This window comes from Felis catus, chromosome D2 (genome assembly GCF_018350175.1).
Source record: "Felis catus isolate Fca126 chromosome D2, F.catus_Fca126_mat1.0, whole genome shotgun sequence".
In the NCBI taxonomy this organism is placed as follows: Eukaryota; Metazoa; Chordata; class Mammalia; order Carnivora; family Felidae; genus Felis; species Felis catus.
In genome coordinates, this window is record NC_058378.1 from 45,211,031 (window position 1) to 45,225,584 (window position 14,554).

At 39.1% G+C, this 14,554-nt stretch overlaps 1 protein-coding gene across 8 annotated transcripts in view; it reads left to right on the forward strand.

Moving 5' to 3' along the window:
* SHLD2 (shieldin complex subunit 2) overlaps nt 1-14,554 on the forward strand; it is an 84,149-nt gene that overhangs the window by 21,727 nt on the left and 47,868 nt on the right. For 2 of the 8 annotated variants that reach the window (XM_045040244.1, XM_045040245.1), the window contains exon 2: nt 4,954-5,000. The exons of 4 other annotated variants lie outside the window; for them this stretch is intronic. Coding sequence is in view for 1 of the 4 variants with exons in the window: in XM_045040243.1 (XP_044896178.1) it covers nt 7,614-7,629 (16 nt within the window). In the remaining 3 variants the exon portion in view is untranslated. Of the gene's footprint in view, nt 1-2,331; nt 2,396-4,953; nt 5,001-6,821; nt 7,630-14,554 lie in introns of those variants that run through there. 2 more of the 8 variants (XM_045040246.1, XM_045040243.1) reach the window with 2 other exon arrangements.

Genomic DNA, 14,554 nt, shown 5'->3' on the forward strand with positions numbered 1-14,554 from the left:
TCTAGTAAGCACCGAGTAAATATGTATTGATGAACTGAATTTGATTTCTAATCCTAGTTCTGTGCCTTGTGATGTCTTTAAATTTTTTTTTTTCAACGTTTATTTATTTTTGGGACAGAGAGAGACAGAGCATGAACGGGGGAGGGGCAGAGAGAGAAGGAGACACAGAATCGGAAACAGGCTCCAGGCTCCGAGCCATCAGCCCAGAGCCTGACGCAGGGCTCGAACTCACGGACCACGAGATCGTGACCTGGCTGAAGTCGGACGCTCAACCGACTGCGCCACCCAGGCGCCCCAGCCTTGTGATGTCTTTAAACTTGGACCTTCTTGAACTTTCTAAGCTTCAGCTTCCTCTTATGTAAAAAATGAAATACCGGTATTTATGTCCCAGGATTGTTGTAACAGTTCAATGGTCATGCCAGCACACATGTGGCATATAGTGGGCACAGAATGCATTCATTGCATGTTTTTCCAGGCACCTCACTTTACTCTTTAATAATGTTCTTTTCAATCGCTTTTTTCTTTCTCATTTCCTAACCACTTGGAAACCGTGTTCAGGAGAGAATATGAATGTTTGCCAATTAAACTGAAAATATATTCTTTTGTAGTCAACACTCAGAATGTTTTGGCAAAAACAGTTGTATGCCCAACAGACCTTGGTTTCAATTCTGGCTTTACAACTTACTGTTGTGAACTTAGATAAGTTAGTTAACCTGTCTTGTAAAGTATCATGAGGTTGAAATAAGTAATAATGTATATAAAGCAAATGGCTCCATTTGGAGCAAATGGTGAGACCATGACCTGAGGCAAAGTCGGATGCTTAACTGACTGAGCCACTCAGGCACCCCTGCAGCCATAAGGTTTTTAAAGGGCTGCCAAAATAATCCATGTTTCTCTGATAGGATGTCAATGTCTATTTTTTGTGACATAGAGTTTCTTGTATTAATTGAGATGTAATTCACATAATGAAAAGTTTCAGTGGTGTTAAGATGTTCACAGTCTTGTGCAGCCACCCCACATCTAGTTCCAGACCTTGTTCATCACCCCCAAACGAAACTCTGTACCCATGAAGCAGTCGCTCCCCATTTCCCCTTTCTCCCAGCCCGTGGCAGCCAATAATCCGCTTACATATCTATGGATTTGCCTATTCTGAATATTTCATGTAAATGGAGTTGTACCATATACTGCCTGGTGTGTCTGGTTTCTTTCACTTTGCAGGTTTTCAGGTTTTGTCTTTGTTGTGGTACATATCAAATTCTTCATTCCTTTTTAGGGTGGAATAATACTCCATTGTATGGATGGATATACCACATCTTATTTATCCATCCAGTTGGATGTTTGAGTTGCTTCCACTTTTTGGCTATTGTGCATGATGCTACTATGAACATTTGTGAAAGTTTTTGTGTGGACGTAAGTTTTCAGTTTTTCTTGGTATATAGCTAGAATGGAATTACTGGGTCATATGGCAACTCTATGTTTAACTTTTTGAGGAACGACCAGACTTTTTCCAAAGCAGTGACATCATGTTACAAAGTTTTTAATGCTGTCTAAGATACTTGGAAAAATGAGAAAAACGTTTATTAAAATGTTAACCTGAGAATATTATGACAGCCCTTCTGACAAGCCAGATGGATGTGTCAATTTGCCTATAAAATATATTGAAATCATAGAAAGAGTGTCAAATTCTTTATGCCCTCTTAATCTTTATTTCTTAATCCACTTAATTCTCCTAAAAGTTTGGAATATGCTTGCAATTAATGATGTTTACTTTTTTCACATAAGGATAGATCTCTAAAAGTGATACATTAATGGTTCCTGCTCTGCTTTTCCTTAGTGAGTTTCATGTTTTATTACATAGGTTACCAATGCAGAGACATTGCACATTGCTCTTTTTACAGAAAACATTCTTGAAATGAAAGTCAACATAGATTTAATTAATTATGATTAAATTTTCTTGGATGTACAAATATTTTTCAAAAATATCACATATAGACCTCACTTAAAAATCTTTAGTTGTGTTCATGTAGTCGGTGGTCTAGGGATGCTTTTGTCTCCTCAGCTGATGACATGACCTGTGTCTCTGCTTCTGTTGTCAGTAGTCATCATCAAGTAGTCTTCAGCCTCCTACATTTGTTCTAACAAATATTTAGATAGCCTTCATACATTTACATATGATGAAAGCATTATAAAGAAATAAAGTAAGTTGGTTTTATTGGGGGTTTAGAATTTTAGAGCAGAAAGAGTGCTCAAGAGAAATAACATTGATGGAGTAATTTATGATACTAGATTGGAGCTTAAGCAGTTTCCATGCTTTATCTCATTTAAGGTGACAATCTACATGAATTTTGTGTTTGGAAGAAGAAACGTGATGATCAGTCATTCAAAAAAGCTTGAAGTGAGCTCTCTCTCTCTCTAGCATAAATTAATCTTTATTCCTGTTTGGGTATATTATAGAGATTGAATTGTTTTTTTTAGAGTAATGAAAAATTAAAGGAGTTCTTTTTAAGGTAAATTTCTCTCAGGTTTTAAACTATGAAAATCAGTATCATTGTGCATATTGGATATGTTTACTGAATTCTATAATTTTAACATAATTTTCAGCTATTTTTGCAATTATTTTGGTGCCTAAAATAATTTGTTATTGTGTTGGGTAACTTTATCTATTTTGCTTCTGAAATATCAAAGAGTAGGTAGTTCCATTTGAGCTACAGAAATACTGGGTTTTAATCAGATCTTTTTGTTTGAATATTGTTTCTTTTAATACGGGGTGGGGTTTTTTTTTGGTATTTTTGGAGAACATGGTATTAAGTTTGCAGTTGATAAGCTTCTGTACTAACTTGAAGTAGTACAGAAACTGCAAATCAAAAATCTACCTCAAAAAATTAAAAATAGGATGACCATTTGATCCAGTGATTCCGCTTCTGGGGATATATCTGAAAGAAATGAAATCACTATCTTAAAAGAGTCATCTGTACCCCCTTATTCACTGCAGCATTATCTATAATACTGAGGACATGGAAACAACCTAAGTGTCCATCAGTGGCTGAGTGGATAAAGAAAATGTGTCACACACACACACGCACACACACACACACACACACACAAACACACACATTGGAATATTCAGTCATAAAAAAGAAGGAAATCTTGCTGTTTGCAAAAAAAAAAATGGAACGTGAAGGCATTATGCTAAGTGAAAGACAAATACTGTATGATCTCATTTACATGTGGAATCTAAAAAACCAGGGGCCCCTGGGTGGCGCAGTCGGTTAAGCGTCCGACTTCAGCCAGGTCACGATCTCGCGGTCCGTGAGTTCGAGCCCCATGTCAGGCTCTGGGCTGATGGCTCGGAGCCTGGAGCCTGTTTCTGATTCTGTGTCTCCCTCTCTCTCTGCCCCTCCCCCGTTCATGCTCTGTCTCTCTCTGTCCCAAAAATAAATAAAAACGTTGAAAAAAAAATTTAAAAAACCAAAGGCCCAGACACAGAACCAATCTGTGATTGCCAGAGGTGGGGGATGGGGGAAATGTGTAAAGGTGGTCAAAAGGTACAAATTTCCAGTTATAACATAACTTAGTTCTGGGGATGTAATGTACAACATGGTGACTATAGTTAAAAATACCGTATTGAGGGGCACCTTGGGTGGCTTAGTCTCTTAGGCATCCAACTCTTGATTTCAGCTCAGGTCATGATCTCAGGGTTGTGAGATCTAGCGAGCCTGTGTCTGGCTCTGTGCTCATCATGGAGCCTGCTTAAGATTCTCTCTCCCTCTGCTCCTTCCCAGCTCACATGTGCTCTCTCTCTTAAAAAAAAATACTATATTGCATGTTTGGAAGTTGCTAAGAGAAGAATAGATCTTAAATGTTCTCATCACATTTGTGATGAAACAAAATTGTAACTGTATGGTGATGGGTGTTAACTAGAATTATCATGATCATTTTGCACTATATGTACATAAATTGTTATGCTGTATACAATATTATATGTCAATCAAATCCCAATAAAACTAGGGAAAAAAACCTTTCCAGATAAAATGTTGATGGCTGCTATTAAAAGGGAAAGAAATCAGGGAAGTTTTGAAGGTCAAGTTTTATATTCGGAAAACCCAATTTAGTGATTTTTATATACTTAGCAATAATATGAGTGATCTCTGACCAAAATATGATTTCTAAGGAGGAATGACTATTATGTCGATGGAGTATCTGCTGACACTGTACTATTCTTGGTGTTCAAACTGGGCTTGTTGCCAGGATAAAGGAAGATGTTCCTTCAGTTGGAAATTGTAATGCATTTCTCCATAGGAAAGAGTATGGTTCAAGCTGGACTCTTAATTCTAGGTATTCATTCATTAAGTAAATATTTTAAGCTCCTGAGAGAAGGCGGCTACTTTGCTTTATATGGTTTGTGTTTAAAAGGATACAAAGATGAATGAAACCAGATGTGGCATATAATGTCTAATCTCAAATAAGAGCTTTTTTTTTTTTTTTTTTTTTTTTTTTTTTTACTAGCTGTGGGAGCACAAAAGAAGTGGCTTTATTTCTTTTTCTATGGTTTTTAGGTACTTATGGACTTACTATGGTGATTGCTCAGGGTCTCAACTTTATTTCATAATTTTGTTTCTTTGGAAAAATGCTTCTCAAGCTTTTTAACAGCGTATAATTGAACTTGGAGAAGACAATTTGTGCATAAGTTGGAGACTTTGCTTATTTTGAAATAGAAAAATTCTTGCCTCAGGATTACTGAGTTAATGTACAGTTGGTACAAAGTTTTCAATTCTAATTGCTGACTTGCTTAGTGAGTGAATGATTGATCATAATCAACGAAAACCTGTAAGATAAAGCATGGTGACCTGGGTAGTTTTTCTGGTACAGTCAATACTTTAGTGTGATAAGTATTTTTTAAAACAATTTCTCTTTCTCTTGGATAGTCAGTTTATCTCCCTCCCTCTTTTTTAGGAGACATCTGTGAAAGGGTTGGAAACCTTGATGTTTGAGTAGACAAGGTAACTCTTCAAGTAAACTCTTCAGTATTGTGATAGTTGAATTGGCTGATTTGATATCAAAAAAGAATTTCGGTTATTTAAAGAAGAGTGAATTATTAACTGTGTTAATAATATTTATATCTAACATCACTATAAGCACTTCATGTGCATTATCTTGATTTAAGCCTACCAGTGGTCCTGTGAGAGATAGTTACACCCACTTTACTGGCTAGGGACATGGAGCCCAGACACTTACGGATTTCTGTTGTTGATGCTGAGCATTGGACCAGAGTTTTGGTAGCATGCAAGTAATGTTACTTCTTTCTTACTCTTCCCCCACCCCACCCAAACTCATTCATTCTTGTCATTTTTTACTTTATGGGACAATTTTGTCAGACTTCTTTGTTTCCAGAGGTCAGATTTAGTTGTCAAGGTGGATTTTCTATACTCTTTCCCCATCTTCCATATTCTTCTATGTATATATTTTTTCAAGTTTATACAGTTCAGCAAGTTAAATAGTTCGTCAGGGATTGTTCAAACAGGAATTCTCAGTCCCCGCCTTCATTCCCCTTTCTCTGAGGTAGCTGTCCTCAACTCTTAGCTGTTTGGGATTTACCTGTGGGTTTTTAAGTAATATCGTTGACATACTGACATTACCTGACTTTTCAGTTGAGGGGATAACTTGTGTATAGGAATTTCTGGGTCATTATCACCACTAACTCAACTCAAAAATTTCTACCAGTTGCCCAAAGTTCTGTTTTCTCTCACATCATTTATTCTGTTAGCGTCGTCATCTTGAAGAAATGCCTCCCAGAGCAAAGTGCTCTGGTGTGGGGTAGCTTCTGTTTTCTGAGAGCCCAGCTATCATTCCAGGGGTTCTCTTTTCTTTTGTGTTGGATCTTCTATTTCTTCTCTCCTGAGTTGTCTTCTTTCCCGGTTCACTCCCACATTTCACTGAAGAAAGGGAATAGGAACATATTACTCAATACGTTGCATGTCTGAAAGGGCCTTAAATTTTCTCTCAACCTTGATTAATAGTTTGGCTGTGTATTATTGTCAGACTGGAATCATTTTCTTTCAGAATTTTGATGATTTTATTCCACTGTCTTCTAGCTTATACTGTGGCTGTTGAAAGTTTGAAATCATTAACTCCTCACCCATTGTAACCTATTTTTCCATCTTGGGAAGCTTGTAGGATTTTCTCTTTGTTTCTACTGCTTTGACATTTCAAAAAGATATGCTTTAGTATAAGTGTACTTTTGTAATCCATTATGCTGTGCATTCTGTGTTTTCAGACGGGATCGGGTGCATTCAGGGTGGTATGGTCATAGACGGCATTCTGTATTTTCAGTTAGCAAACTTACATTAGTTAACTTGGGGACATTTTCTTGAATTATTTAATTGACTTTTTTTTTTTCCTCTAGAGCCTCTACTATACAGATATTAAATTATCTTGACTGGACTTCCAATTTCCTTATTTATTTATTTATTTATTTATTTATTTATTTATTTATTTATATTATCATCTATTTTATTCTCTATTCTTTCTGATAAGTTTCCCTAAGTTTAATTCCCAAGGTCTCTTTTATTTTATTAAAAAAATTTTTTTTAATGTTTATTTATTTTTGAGACAGAGAGAGACAGAGCATGAACAGGGGAGGGGCAGAGAGAGAGGGAGACACAGAATCTGAAACAGGCTCCAGGTTCTGAGCTGTCAGCACAGAGCCCAACGCGGGGCTCGAACTCACGGACCGTGAGATCATGACCTGAGCTGAAGTCGGATGCTTAACCGACCGAGCCACCCAGGAGCCCCTCCCAAGGTCTCTTTTAAAAAGCATTGTATTTTGGAGGTGCCTGGCTGGCTCAGTTGGAAGAGATTGAAGATACAAGGAAACCTAAATGAACCAAACTCCAGAAAGTAATGAAAGCTTCACACTAGAGAAGAAACCCATCGCTGCTCTGGGATAGAACAGCCCACAGAGGAGGAACCTTCCAGCAGCAGATGAGGGGAGAGGAGAAACCAGCCACACTTTGGCAGGGTGGGCTGGTGCGGGCTGGTGTGGATGGGCTAGTGTGGACGGGCTAGGATCCTGAGGAGCCCCGGCTGCTCTTATACCAAAGGGCAAGTCTGCACCTGGCCCCAGCTCTCACCTACAGGTCTTCCCTGAATGCTCGGGGGTAATGAGCCATACCCCTGGACCAAGTAAGTGGAGCTGACAGAGACCCTACCCGAGGCCCACAGAACTCCCCCCTAGTGCACAGCAACCACCCTCAGCAAGCAGGGGGTTGACCTGGAGAGATGAGAGAAACTCCCCAGAAGCACCCCAGGTTTTCAGTTATGGAGGAGGGCTGAAAGCAGGGAAACAGCTGGAGATGACCTCCCCCCAAGAGTCTGGAACTACTCTACTGGAAAACTCGATGCTTCCAGTCCCCAAGGAATGGGGACGGGGCAGGAGAGGTGAGAGAAACTCCTCTAATTCATTCCAGGCTTTCACACAACGTTGGAAGCTGCCCCCCAAAAGGAAGGCTGGGGAGGAAGAACAGGGTTGAGAGAGATCACGTGTGCTGCGGAAAGCAAGATGTGGGACTGGAAAGTAAAGAAAATTCCCTAACAGATGGGAAAATCTGGCAGTCATGCTTAAAGCAGAGAGTGAGTTCCCAGTCTTTTTCTTTTCTTAAAATGAACTTCAGAGGTGCCTGGGTGGCTCAGTCGGTTAAGCATCTGACTCTTGATCTCGGCTCAGGTCCTGATCTCGTGGTTTGTGGGTTCGAGCCCTGCATCAGGCTCTGTGCTGATGGTGTGGAACCTGCTTGGGATTCTGCCTCTCCTTCTCTCTGCACCTTCCCCACTTGTGCTCTCTGACTCTCTCTCTCTCTCTCTCAAAATAAATAAATAAACTTAAAAAAATTAATATGAACTTTATTTTTTGGAATAGTTTTAGTTTTATGGAAAAATCACAAAGGTAGTACAGAAAGTTCCCTTATGCCCCACACCGAATTTCCCCTATTATTAACACCTATAGTAGTATGGTATATGTACTATAAGTAATGAACTAATATTGATATATTATTTTTAACTAATATCCATACTTTATTCATATGTTCTTTGACTTTACCTAATGTCGTCTTTCTGTTCTAAGATCCCATCCAGGGTTCCACGTTACATTTAGTTTTCATGTTTCTTTAGATTCCTCTGGGCTGTGGAAATTTCTCAACTTACCTTGATTTTGATGACCTTGACAGTTTTGAGGAGTATTGTTGAGGCATTTTGTAGAATGTCCCTCTATTAGTATTTGGCTCATATTTTTCTCATAATTAGGATGAGGTTTTAGGTTTTGGGGAGGAAGACCACAGAGATTAATTGTCATTTACTATACATTGTAGTAAGGGTACATGACTTAGTGGCGTTGATGTTGAGCTTGAGCATGTGATGGAGGTAGTGTTTTTCAAGTTTCTCCTTTACCCTCTCTTTCCATGCTGTACTCTGTGGAAGGAAGTCACTTGTGCAAAGCCCACACTTAAGAAGTGGGTAGTTACGCTTCCTGTCCTTAAGGGTGGAGTATCTGTGTAAATTATTTGGTGTTCTCCTGTGCGGGAAATTTGTCTCTTTTCCCCTCATTTATTTATTTGTTCAATCATTCTTTTAACAGTATGGACTCATGGATATGTATTTTATACTTGAGGTTATAATCTAATACTACTGTATTTTGTTGGTGAAATTTTTCCACTTCTGGCCATTGGAAGCTGGTTCAATTGGCTCCTATGCCTCTTTGACATACCCCCATCAGTGTGTGTGTGTGTGTGTGTGTGTGTGTGTGTGTGTGTGCGCGCGTGTGTGTGTGTGTGTATGGCCACTTTTTTTACTTTTTGGCACTGCTGATGCTCCATGTTTATCTTCTATATTTCCTGCCACGGTCCTAGAGTCAGCCTTTTCTCCAAGGAGCCCTCGTTGCTTTAATTGGAGAATGGAGAAACCAAGATCTAGGTGTTAGATGTGCTTGTTGCTACTGAGATGTTGTGCCTGTAGGCCCTCTCAGCTGACAGAGCCAGGAAGTATACTAATCTGTATATATACAAATGAGTTCATATTGACATATCCAACTCAAATCCATTGCCACATAGATCATTCTAAATTCCTCCCTTGTTTATCTGTAAATTCTTACTCCAGTAGTGAGAAACCTGGTTCACACCATCTGCCATCTGTTTACTTAAATTGTTCAATCACAGTGTACACATAAAAGCACTCCCACAGTTTTGAAAGCCCATGGCTTAGCCGTGAAGCACAGGCAGATCTCTGAAATCCTACCTGGGCTTGGATCCCAGGCCCTGCTCTAGTGAAAGTACTGATTCCCACCCTCTAAATATTTGAAGCCAGTGATAGACTGTATCAATCTAATGCTGCATCCAAGCCCAGGCCCAGATTACTTACATATGAGGACATTCTAGTGGCCTGACAGAAGGGTAATGTCTCTTTCTAGAAGTAGAATATTACTTACCTCAATCATTAATGTATTTTTATACAGAATGTCTGTCTTATCATAAAAAATTACAAGACACAAGAAAAGGCAAGAAAATGTGGCCAAATATCAGGAGAGGAAATAGCTAGTAGAAAGAGACCCAAAGATAATCCAGCTGGTGGAATTATCAGATAGGGATTTAAAGATAACTATGAAAAAAAGAATGCTAGAGGATCTAATGGTAAAGGTGGACGTTATGCATGAAAAGATGGGGATTTTTAGCAGAGTCTTGGAAACTCTACCAAGGAACCAAACAGAAATTCTAGAAACGAAGGGGCACCTGAGTGGCTCAGTTGGTTGAGCATCCGACTCTTGGTTTTGGTCCAGCTCATGATCTCACGGTTCATGGGTTCAATCCCCACATAAGGCTCTGTGTTGACAGTGAGGAGTCTGCTTGGGATTCTGTGTCTCCTTCTCTCTCTCTCTGCTCCTCCTCTGCTTGCTCTCCATCTCTCTCTCAAAATAAATAAAAAAAATAAATAAACTTAACAAAATTCCAGATATGAAAAATACAATATTAGAAGTGAAGAATGTGTCACATGGGCTTAATATCTTCTTAACATATCAGAAGAAAGGATCAGTGAATGTGAAGACTTGTTGATGGAATATATCCAAATTGATAAACAAGAGAACAGAGAGTTGGGGAGACGGAGGAAAGAACTCTTCCACCTATGGGATAATGTCAGTCTAATGTGTGTATAACTGGAATCTTAGAAAGAAGAGAGAAGTGGCAGAAGACATATTTGAAGAGACCATGGTCAAGAACTTCTAAAATTGATGAAATACTTTAGTTGACAGAATCAAGAAGTTCAGCAAGCCCTAAGTAGTCTAAATGCAAAACAAAACAAAAGCAAACCCAACAACAACAAAATTCCAGACCTACACATATCATAATCAAACTACTGAAAACTAAAGAGCAGATTGCACAAGCAGCCAAATAGAAGATACAGTATATACATGGGAATAACAGTATGGGTTATGGCTAACTACTCATCAAAAAAAACTGGAGGCAGGGCACCTGGGTGGCTCGGTTGGTTGAGCATCTGACTTTGGCTCAGGTCATGATCTCGCAGTCTGTAGGTTCATGCCCTGTGTGAGACTCTGTGCTGACAGCTCAGAGCCTGGAACCTGCTTTGGATTCTGTGTCTCCCTGTTTCACTGCCCCTCCCCTGCTCACGCTCTCTCTCTCTCTCTTTCTCTCTCTCTCCCTCAAAAATAAGTAAAAACATAAAAAAAATTAAAAAAAAAAAGAAAAAACTGGAGGCTTAAAGACAATGGGATGATAGCCATAAATGTGCTGAAGGGGGAAAAAAAAAACCCTGTCAACCTAGAATTCTATGTTGAGCAGAAATAGTCTATAGAAATCAAGGTAACACAAAGATATTTTCACACAGATTAAAAAGTGACAGAATTTGGGTCATCTGGGTGACTCAGTCGATTAAGCATCTGACTCTTGATTTCAGCTGAGGTCATGATCTCATAGTTTGTGGAATTGAGCCCCGTGTTGGGTTTTGCACTGACAGTGCGGAGCCTGCTTGGGAACCCCTCTCTTTCTCTCTCTCTGTATCTTCCTGTTGTGCATGGCGCCTCCATGGCGTACTCTCTCTCTCTCTCTCTCTCTCTCAAAATAAATAAACTTAAAACAAAGATGAAAGAATTTGTCTCTAGTAGATCTGAACTGCCAAAAAGTGCTAAAAAATGTTCTACGAGGTAAAGATGAAAGAGACCAGATGGAACCTTGGGTATACAGAAAAGAACAAAGAACAGCAGAAATGGTAAATAGTGGCACAAATACATAGAAAAACTTTTTGGTACCTTTTTGGATAATGTATACACATAGGCTATTGGCTATGTATAATATATGCACACAGACTATTGGCTATTTAAAGCAAAAATATTAACATATGTGGGGTTCACAACTTATATAGAAATAGAGTATAATACCATGAGGATGCCACAAGAGGGAAATGGAATTATGCTGTCATAAATTTCATACACTGAATTAGTACACTTTTATTTGTAGGTAGACCATAATAACTTACAGCAGGTGCATATTTTAATCTGGAGAGCAACCACTAAAAAATAACACAGAGAGAGTTATTATAAAAATGGTACATCTTCCTGTGCAGGATCAACTGCTTTGAAAATTGCCCTCCTATTGTAAACTAGAAAACAGGATTAAAATATACAAAACAAGTATTTTTAGACATTGGAAAACAGTCAGTGCAGGATGGCAAGCCTTGAAATAAATGACATGAGCACTATAGGTGCCCCAGCATACTGCCTGTAGGCACTTTCTAGATTGCAGCACAGAGTAAGGAAACCCCAGTGGAACCCAGGAGAGATTAGAGAAGTTAAGACAACTAGAATTTGTGGGGTAAAAAAACTGGAGCAGAGAGTACTACACAGAAATTCATAGAACTAGGAGATCTCTGGAGATCTATAGAAGGGTCCTTTAGAATCTTTTGTTGAATACTCATCTGCATATGCAAAGTATGAAACCACATAATGCTGGAGAAAGCCACACTGGAACTCAGTACACCAAACACTTCCAGGAGCTCACACAGAGATTGGAATAGTGTGTGTTTCTAGTAGGCATGAAGGGAGGGACTGTTTCATACATGGACACTGGCTGGAAATCTTGGAGTGGGGTTAAATTAGCCATAGACTGCAGCCCTATCTAAACTCACCCTAACAAAGCTCAGAAGCAAGTTAGGAAAGTGTCAAATGAATTGCAAGTAACTCAACCGTGTACCCAAACTAAATCCATCACTCTTTAAAGGAATACAGCCAACACATAAAAGCCAACATCCAACAATTAGAATGTCCAGTGATGGAAGAATAATTTCTACCACTTTTATGTGTCAAAGGACTTGTATTTGGGGCATATAAAGAACTGCAAAAGCCCAACAGCAAAATGAGCAAAAGAGGAATAGTCCAGTAACAAAATGAGGAAAAGACATGAACAGACTTCCCAAAGGAGGATATACTAATGGCCAATAAACATTTGCAAAGGCTGTCAACATCACTTAGTCAACAGGGAAATAATGCAGTGTAAACTCACACTGAGATACCATTTCACACCGTCTAGAATGACTAACAAAAGAAAGACTAAGTATACTAAGCACTGGGGATGATGTGATACAACTGGAACCATACATTGCTGGTGGTTGTGCAAAAGGGTACAGTTACTTTGGAGAACTGTTTGGCAGTTTCTGATGAAATTAAATACATATCTATCTGATGATTTGTCAGTTCTCCTAGATATTTAATGAAGGGAAATGAAAAATATGTCCTTGAAATTATGAATTCAAAACTGTTCATAGCAGCCTTATTCACCATAGCTAAAAAAATTGAAAGCAACTGAAATGTCTGTCTATAGCAAAATGGAGAAAAAAAATTGCGATGTGTCCACAGTAGCCAACAACAGATTGGCCCAGCAACACAGATGAATCTCAAAACCATTGTGTGAAGTGAAAGGAATTAGACATTAATGAACATAGAGTATATGGTTTATATGAAATCCAAGAAAAAACAAAACTATTCTACACTGATAGAGATCAGGAAATAATTACAGACTGGAGAGGGAGGGAAATTGTTTAGAAAAGGACAGGGAAGGGGCATCTGACTGGCTTAGTCAGTAGAGCATCTGACTATTGATCTTCAGGTCATGAGTTTGAGCCCCATGTTGGGTACAGAGATTACTTGGGGAAAAAAAAATAAGGACAGGAGAGAACTTCCTGAGGTCCATGCAAATGTGCCATATCTTGTTTCAGGTGATGGTTACATGGGTGTAGACACTTGTCAATAGTCACTGAACAGAACCTGTAAGTTCTGTGCCTATTATTGAATGTTTAACTATACTTCAGCTTTTAAAAAATAATAAACAAGAGTCTGGGGGAAGAATATTAATGCAAGTGTGCTTGGGTGCTGGGGTATACTTTAAGGATATTAAAGATAAAAGGGAGAAAGTGTAAGGTTAGGTCAGGTAGGTAGCTCTGTCATCCGAAACTCTTTTTCAATCAGCTAAGCAACAGGTTTTAAAATTTTGAATATTTAATTTCTTGGAAGCTTATCATCTCCTTGCCAGGTGGTTAAAGTAAAAAGTGAGAGAGAAGATAGAAGAGGTGAGGGGTAGGGGGAGGAAGGGATGGGAGGCAGGGAGAGAGGATTGGGGCAGATAGGAAGGAAGGAAGGGATAAAAAAAAAGATGTTTTCTTAAAAGCCATTTCTTATTTACTTCATTATTAAGTTACAGTGAACTTTCCCAGTGGAATCCTTTGATAGTGAAGCGTCTTTATACTGAAGTTTTGTTTTTTCACACCTCTTTAGATAAGTCAGTGCTTTGTGAGGATATTTCATGATTCAATGGCAGTGTCCTAGCTTGGATTCTAGGTGCACAGATGTGTGAAGACAGAAAAGGGACATCGAGAACAGTGGTTAGGAACATAGGCTCCTACTTCCTGCATTCCAGTCCCTGCTCCACTACCTTCAGATTGTGTGACCCGGGGCATGTGTTCAGAGTGAGCCGGAAGGGAAAAAGGGAAACCAATTAGACTATTATTGCCAATTATCCAGACCATGGTGGTTTGAACCAGGGCAGTGGCAGGCAAAGGTGGAGCAAAGTGGCCAAATTCTGAATGAATTTTAAAGGGAAGGCTAAAAGCATTCGATGACCAATTGGAAGTTATGAGAAAAAGAAAGCAATCAGTGAGGATGCCAGGCTCTTTGGCTTGAGGAACTGGAAGGATGAAGTTGCCATTTGCTGAGTGTGACGTTTTATAAAGCAAGGTCATGGCTTAAGTTGCAAAGTTGTTTTTTGTTTTGTTTTTTCCCTTGATTTTGTTTTGTTTTTCATATTTTTAGGGAGTGGGTGGAGATGATAGCAAGCACAGGGGTTGGCAGGCAGACCCCTGGGACCCACCTTGTGTATGAGATTGTGATTTCCTTTCTCAGAGTTTAGTCCTTTTGCTGTGGGGGAGGGGGATGTGAAGTGTGATATTTTAGGGTATATTTAGGATTTCTCATTCGACTGGAATTCCTGAGAAAGCATGAGCC